This window comes from Schistocerca piceifrons, chromosome 4 (assembly GCF_021461385.2).
Source record: "Schistocerca piceifrons isolate TAMUIC-IGC-003096 chromosome 4, iqSchPice1.1, whole genome shotgun sequence".
NCBI classification, from domain to species: domain Eukaryota; kingdom Metazoa; phylum Arthropoda; class Insecta; order Orthoptera; family Acrididae; genus Schistocerca; species Schistocerca piceifrons.
In genome coordinates this window covers 766,603,308-766,611,898 of record NC_060141.1, presented here as the reverse complement: position 1 = coordinate 766,611,898, position 8,591 = coordinate 766,603,308, and the positions used below count along the sequence as shown (strand labels likewise).

The 8,591-nt window shown below is 38.7% G+C and overlaps 1 protein-coding gene across 1 annotated transcript; it reads right to left on the bottom strand.

Annotated features, from left to right (window-relative positions):
• Positions 1–3,673: 3,673 nt before the first annotated feature.
• On the bottom strand, positions 3,674–5,362 carry LOC124795179 (TBC1 domain family member 7). The gene has a single exon (XM_047259079.1). The coding sequence runs from the start codon at positions 5,153–5,155 to the stop codon at positions 4,235–4,237; it is 921 nt and encodes a 306-aa protein (XP_047115035.1). The 5' UTR covers positions 5,156–5,362; the 3' UTR covers positions 3,674–4,234.
• Positions 5,363–8,591: the final 3,229 nt, after the last annotated feature.

Here is an 8,591-nt window from a genome sequence, read left to right as displayed (position 1 = left end):
CCGTTACCAAGGTGTCTTCCTTTTTGAAGTCTTTGCAAATGGAACTTACATCCTCTTTCACCTGATCCAGACTTGCACTAGATTTAAAAAAAAAACTTGTGACCTGGTAAACTGACCCTATTTCATCCTGCAACAGTTGGCCAACACCTCTATCATATGAACTACCTAACAACAAAAATTCCTTCTTCTTCACAACTTTTTCTGACTTCTTACTCTGCAAACATGTTCTGAAAGTTTGTTGTGTTGTCCTGTCTACTCCTACATCTACTTGTGGCTCATCAGTTTCCAACTGTGAGCACAGATCAACCCTGTTTTTCGCATTCGCGGCAACACTGCCAGAGAAATCCTATTCCTATTTCTTCTATAACCTGTTATCACTTCCCACCTCTCTCTTCCCCCCCCCCCCTAATCCTTTCCAGACCTTGTTTCCCCTTATCTAGTTCCTCCTGAGGGACAGAAATCTTCTCCTCCTGTTCCACAATCTTCCTGTCTCAGCAGTAAATCCTACACAACCAAAGAGCCTTGTTTATTTTCCCAATTCCCATGCCACTGCAGCCACCCACATGAAAGAAACTGCAACGACCCTCACACCACACCTCGGAACTAACAATCCTATGGCAAGTCGTACATTTCTCACTCATGCCAAACAAATTTTAGCTTTAATCTAAGTTAAATAAGAATAACTTCCTAGACTACTCAATTAATATAGTAAATTTCTTAGAAAGTTTAAGCCTAAAATTTGGATACTAATTCATAACTTCTGGAGTAACAAAAACGATTAAACCTCTATTGTTCATGTGAGGAAACAAAAAGTAAACAAAGAACTGAGTCTACACTACAAAAAATTTTCACTTATTTCAGAACTTTTCACTTCTGCTAATTACTAGAGAATCAAATGGATAGCGTGTAAGAAAATGAAACAGAAAATGAGAAATAATGTGCACACCATTAGATGTATTGCTGAATATATATTTGGCAGATGTAGCTGCACAAAAATACCAAGAAAATATTTACAGTTTCTTAATCATGGAAACTACAATTCTTTTTTGGTGTTAACAGTGCACATTCATATCTTCAAGTTTATGGGTGGACACACAACATACTGCAATCACGACCGTCCACAGAAATTTGTCCTGGGTGGTAGACGCGAAAGGGGGACACAGACTGTGAGGTTCTAAAATTCACATATTTGATATTGCGGGAGTTGCCAGATGAACATCTGTGAATGCACAGTGAAGTGCAACACTATTCTGTAGTGATGAGCTCAGACAATCTTCTTTACTCTTTGATTTTTATTACTGTTCTTTGTACTGACTTAGATTTCTCAGTTGATTCGTGTTTGAGCTAAAAAAGTAAAAAGTTATTGCCTGACTGCTTCACTGGATATCTTTAGGAGACAGAGATAAGCCGTAGTTAGCTACAGCTCTACACCCGCATGTCGAAGGCCACTGGCAGCCTCTGGGCTGCTTCTCCCACAAGCTTACATCGTCACTAGTTAAATGGAACACTTATGACAGGGAATTGATGGCAGTTTGCGAAGCTGTGAGACACTTCCAGCCACAAGTGAAAGCCATTCATGGTTTTCACAGATTACAATCCAATTTACTTTACTTTCAGTGGGAACAAGGACGGATGATTATCGCGACAATTTAGACAACTTGAATTCATTGCCCAATTCACAACAAACCCGTAGCATATAAAAGGAGCTGAGAACATCATGGCAGATTTCCTGTCTCAGTTGGAATTTATCTCTCACGCTATTGACTACAAGGAGTTAGTTGCTTCACAAGAGACGGACGAACAACACGCCAAATTCCATTGCGATAGTACATCCGTGTTATTACTGGCAAACGTTTCCAAGTTTGGAGTGACATATCATACGGAAAACAGGGAAACCATGTGCTGGCTCATCTACGAAAAAAGCCAGCATCAAACTGATGACAGACAGATACGTGTGGCCCAGTATAAAGAAGGCCTGCCATAGTTGAGCAAAAATATGCTTAGACTGTCAGAGGGCCAAGGTTGGATGACACGTGCACAAAGCGGTAGGAGGCTTCCCACTTACAATGCAACGTTTCACAAATGTGCACCAGGATAACATGAGACCTCTAATGCCATTGGAAGGATAGAGTTATGTCCTCACTGCAATGGACCACATCACCAGTTGAGCAGAGGTGATTCCATTATTGGACATTTCCACAGAAACAATGGCACTGATATTTCTTTTTGTCATTGATTGCACATTTTGGCAGACCTACACGTCACCACAGACCAGGGGCGTCAATTCGAATCAATGCTGTTTTCCGAATTGTGCAATCTCTACAGTTTCCAACACCATCATACCACAACTTACCACCCAACTAGCAATGGAGTGCTGGAACACTGGCATAGGACATTAAAAGTTGGGTTAATGTGCCACGCACAATCTTGATCATCAGCTTTGCCACTGGTTTTGTTGGGCCTTTGTACAGCATTAAGAGGCGGATTTAGGAGCATCCACTGCAGAATTGGTTAATTGTGAACCCTTACGACTGTCCGCAGAAATCAATGCTGATCATACCAGAGCACAAGAAACCAAGTTGCCTTATATACTGCAAATGGTGTGCAAGCACATGGCCACACTTCGCACATCTGCTGTCTCGAGATATGGAGTGGTAACTAAATTTGTCCACAAAGATCTACAGTCATGTATACATGTGATGCTGTGGATGGACGCTGTCGAGTCGCTGCTACAGCCCCCACATTTTAGGCCCGACGGAGTGCTCTCCCAGGACGAACATATATTGCATACAGATCAAAATGGGAAGAGCCAAGTTGTATCACTGGAACGGGTCAAACCTAAGTGTCACCTTTCACACTGCTGGGCACAGATGACACCGTTTCAGTGCCACAAGAGGAACTGGCACAGTCACTGCCAACACTGGAGGCTAAAGAAGTTCAAACAACGCCTTCAGTACACATGAGAGATGGTGCTGAGTGAAATATAAATACCCCTTCATTTCCGGAGCTTCTTTACCGGGGGTGGGGGCCTTATGGGAGTCGCCAGCAGAACATCTTTGCATGTACAGTGAAGCGCAGCATTATTTTGTGCTGACTGGTGCAAGGACAATCTTCTTTACTCTTTGATTTTTATTACTATATTTTGCATTGACTTAGATCTTTCAGTTGACTAGTGTTCGAGCTAAAAAACAAAAAAAAAAGTTATTGTCTAAATACTTCGTTGGATCTCGTTAGCAGACAGAGATAAGCTTTAGTTGGCTAAAATATAAATGAGATGGTCAGTTTAGAGATGTGTCATGCACAACAATTATATTTTATAGGTGACACAAAAACCATGTCTGATACAACTGATGGTTATCCAATCAGTCCAACAACTGCATGAAAGTCTTGTACTGATTAAAAAAACTTTGTACTCTAGATCCCTCTTGCCACTCCTCCCTGCCCCCTTCCTCCCATTGACTAAAGCAACTTTAAAACTGTTTTGAATAATTTAACTGTGATATATGAAGAGTACGTCCAGATTATCAACTGGAAATGTGCATCAATCTGAACATTTTCTCCATCGAATTGACTGATAAAGTAGTGTAATTAAATGTCAATAAATATTAAAAAAATACTGTCATAAGTGAATACAAAATCAAGTAAGAGATAATTATGAACTATTACATTGTAACATAAAACACGAGAATGCCTGGTATCAAAATCAGGGAATTGGCTCATTCAATAAATTTACAAAGTTATGCATATTGCTGTATAACAAGCATTTAATGCAGTGAGTTGATGTTAAATTGGATAACCAGCCTTGCAACAAGGAGGTACTGCAATGGCAGTGTCAATCATATGACAAACTTTTTGACATTTATAACAAAACAGACATAACGTTTGAATATTACCATATCCAAACAACGAACATTTACATTTATATTGATGGGCACCATTACTCTTATTATTCAGTTTATCTGACGGCAGCAGAAGTTTCACAAATTTGACAACAAGATTCTTTTATCAATTTACGAGAAAAGCACACAAAATCAATATCAGTTTTGAAATTGACAATATGAAATTTACAAAATGTTCTCCATCTATGTAATATGTGTCATTTCTAAATAAATACTTATAAACATTGTATGAAGCCCTCTCAAAAACTACACGCAAAAAGTGAGTTCGTTTCCGAGGAAGAAAAAAAGTGTACGGCAATTTCCATCAAGCACAACTGTCTCACCGTTAAAACAGATCACTTCTGTCTGTTGGTGGTAAGATGAGTTTTGCCACCCTCTGCACTTATAACGGTGTTAAGACTACTACCGTATTGTTGCCACATTTCTATGGCTTGGTTAACTATAACTTCGGAAACTTCTTCCGATATATTCTTCAAACAAGATGCAATGTTGTCTGTCGTCGCACATTTCAGCAAAGCTCTCTTGAGTGTTACCAGTAATAACACAGCAACGAAAACAAGTATTTTACACGAACCACCGATCAGTTTGTCCCAAATTTTTCCCAATGATGATTCGCTTATCACACCTGCGAAACAACAACACAGCCAATTATCCAGTGGAATTGTATTAAACGCACACAAATCTTGCAAATGACAATAAATTTCTTCGTCTTCTTTTTCTAAAACTGATTTAGTATATTTTATCAGCGTCGGTATGTCATCACGAAACTTCACAACACTTTCAAAGAAGCCCTTCGACAACCAATAAATGTCAACATCGTCGTCAAAAACGACTGACAGCGAATGAGAAATCGCACATAAGTTTCTATTCACAGCCGTATTTAATTGGTTTTGATATAAAGTTAATCTCCCAGTTTGAAGCAGCCACATCAGCAAAAATAGTTCTGGTTTTGGAGTTGCGTCATTCACTATTTGCATTAAACGCAAAGCATGCAACAAATCCTTATATTCCTCTTTACGCTGCTCCATTACGAACTTGTGAGAATCGACATGAATAGGAATAACATCCAGAAGTACTTTCCATACTAAATTTCTGTATATTCCCGGCACAGTAAAACGTATACAAAACTGTCGCAGTTTCATTTTGTCCAGAGGCTTATCTTTCAACAGAATCTCTAGAGATTTTTTCTCCTCGACACTTCTAAAACCTACTTTTTCGTAATATGACGATCTAAAATTACGTTCATCGCTTGCCATTGCACTTGTAAATAACGCGAATCAAATCCGCACTCTGTGAAAACACTGTTGACATACAGCGCCGGTTTGTTTACATTATACACTGCAAAGATTTGCACCATGAAGGTGTCATACTTCGACCATAGATTTATGGTCGAAGGTGTCATAGGTATCTGCAACCACTGGTTGAAAGATCCATGGAAAGATCATTGAGAGAGAGATATTTCTACTCTATACAAGATGGGAGAGCGCAAAAACACATTCGGCTTAAAAAGATATGTCCACATCAGTGAGGTCAATACGCAGTACTCAATACTCGGCATTGAGCTCACTGGTCCACACGGTTCCTCTTTCCGTGTGTGCAGTTGCAGACGCGCGGGAATAAAAGCGCATGCACAAAAACTGCGGATAGAATGAATGCATGCAAGCGCGTTCTCACGTACAGATGTTGACTCATTGCTCAAGCATCACCTCTTTGCCGGAGACTCTTCTACTTAGTTTATTGTGATAAAAAAGGCGACTGTGACAAAAAAGTTATCTAAATAACAGAGGTACGAGGAATACGAAGTGAAAGGGGGCACGGCCGACTTCCTTCCCTAATCCGATGAGACCGATGACCTCGCTGTTTGGTCTCCTCCCTCAAACAACCAACCAATACGAAGTGACGGCGAAGCTTTGTTTGCAAATATCACGAAGTCACAGCGAGATTTTTAGATTTTCTGTTTCGGAAACTGTACCAAAGAGGCTGACAATAACATTCCGTTAGCTGTTACCGGCGACTTCCTACCATCTTGAACTATTTATTACTCATTTCAAAATAAAACATTTCAGGAGTATTCCTTAAATTGTGAAACACTTAACAGAGGTTCTCAGTCGTTATTTGAAGGTTAATTGGCTTTCAATACTTCATTTGTATTTCATTTTATAAAAAGTTGTTTACACAAATTTAATTATAATGGTTATATATAACAAACCTCCTGAGACTCGACAAATTCAGGAATGTCCCCACTAGAGCGAAGGCTGTATCTTCCTATTTTGTATTTATGCATCATCATTGTTCTGCTCTTCAGTTTCTAGTAGTTCGTTGAGAAGCTATACATACCGCTCTTTTGTTTTGATGCCAGATTCCTCAATTGTTGCGCTTTCAAACTACCATAGCATGAATATTCGATCATAGTTTTCATATACACATTACATAAATTTGTATGTTTCTTCTTATCTTATTTGCTATTTTGAGATGTCTTATTCTCTGCAGTAATATGATTGGAGACTTTTTATCTAATACTTGACACTCAGGGCATAATATCTCAAACTTTTGTCCAAACAATCTTTCCAAGTGGCGTTCATTATGACTTCTTTTTGTCTGTAATCTACTTCCTATACACTGACAGTGGAAAAGCTAGTCCACAGCCTCTGACCTATTTATCGTAACATATCCCTCCACGTAATTACAGCTTCTCATCTTGCCTGATTGCTAGTCCATTTAAATTCATTTTCACTCTCTCTTACTGCTCAATCGAACCATATCCCCTAATTTCTAAAAACAGAGGAATTAGGTCCTTGGTTGGAAGATAATTTAACATTTAGTTTTAATAATCTCCCTTTGATCCATTGCTAAGTACTCCACACTGGATAATGGTGGTAGCTTCACATCCCACTAGTCAGTGGTTTGACTAACAAGACAGTATTAAGTCTTTGGATATTCTGATTAACTTACATCTGCTATAGATAAATACAGAAGACACTACTTTCCATGTACCGAACAACCTTCTTAGAAGAAACATCGATATTCATTACTTATTCTACTCCCAGTGCTAGTGTTGATTGGATCAGAGGTTGTTTTATTCTGTCTCGTCCTTATTTGACCTTTATATCTCGTTACATTGTACTATTTTTGTTCCACCACAATCAATTTCCCAAACACTATCTTGGACCTGTATACATGTGTGGGTGTGAAATACTTACAATCTCGTATAGCCACTGATAAATGATACAGTATCTTGATATTCTGAATCTGTCTCATACTTTCAAACCAACCCTATTCACCCATCTATCATATAATTCTTTCCAAGTCCTTATCTTTTCCTTAATTTTTGGTTTTCTAGTAGATTTTGCTCTAGCATTTCATTCTGATTTTGTTCCACTTCCTCCAGACATATAAACATTTTCGCATCATTCATTTGTAGGACTAAGTGTCTCAAGTTATTTTCAAACTCTTGGACTAATTCTTTATCTGGTGGCTTTTTTGTCCTTGGCTCTTCAGTTCCTCTGCACTATCGTCTGCCTGCTAATGCTGAAACATCTGCAGTTTTCCTCATTATCGTCGTCACCTCCCATTTCGACCTCTTCCTCCTTCCTTGTATAAAAAATGCCAGTTTCTTCGTGTTTATCCTATTCTACATTTTCACTAATTCAGTTGATATTGTAACTATTTCATTGTATGTGGCCACACGAGGTAATATTTCCCTCTGGTAGTCTTCCTTCCATTCATCAGCCAATCCCTACTTGAAACCTAGTCCATCTGAACCCTCTTCATCTCCATCATCACTCTTTGTCTCCTCTTCATCCCTATCTTCTTCATCTATTAACTGTTGACTTTGTATCCTTCTACCATAGCTGCTTTTATACCTTTCAACCTTCTCCTCCTTATATTCCAGAATCTGTCATATCAGTTGCCTCACTCTCCTAGTTTTTCCATCACTTCTCTTAGGCACTGCTCTTTCATTCTAGCCATATTGTCAATGTTAATTACACTTTCTTCCTGAGATCCTTTTTTCAACATATCATTTACAACCTCACGACTGACTTCCTTCTCCTCTTCCCCTATCGTCAAACAAAAATTCAATAGTACCTCCTCTCTTCTCTTATTAAGTGGATCAAGTTCCCCCTTATTCTTTTCGAATGAGTCATCTAATTGTGTCTAAGCTTCCTTATTTTCTTCAGTGCTTGTCATGCTAACTTCCAGACAACTTTCCTCAGCAGTTTCATTAACCATTAATTATGACTTGTGTACTTCATTCTGATCTATTCTCCTTTCTAAAAATTATTCCATTCCATCTTGGTGTGATGGTACAGCTACCTTATATTGCTACTATTTAAGAACCAGTCTTAGGTTGAAGTCAAGGACTTCTACACTAAGAATCAAAACCATTTGCAGCTTCTACTCGATTTTACACTGCTCTTAATGCTGAGAAAAAGATTAAAGAGAGTAATGATGATTCCAGCATGAAGCCCCATCAGAAACCGAATTGTCCTAGTGAAAGGACATAGTTACACTGGAAATAAGATTTCCACAGGCCTGATGGTGTAGTTCTTGGTGTAACAGTACCAGACTGTGTGCTGCTTGAAGGGTTAAGAATATTCAAGTATTGAGTGAAATGAACATCAGCAGTCCCTGAAACCAATTCTGAACACTGTATTCGCCATTAATTGACGAAACAGTTCAGAAACAATGCAT

Bases quoted from the DNA above. Each gene is read 5' to 3' on its own strand.
- LOC124795179 (XM_047259079.1), bottom strand. From the start codon at position 5,155: ATGGCAAGCGATGAACGTAATTTTAGATCGTCATATTACGAAAAAGTA.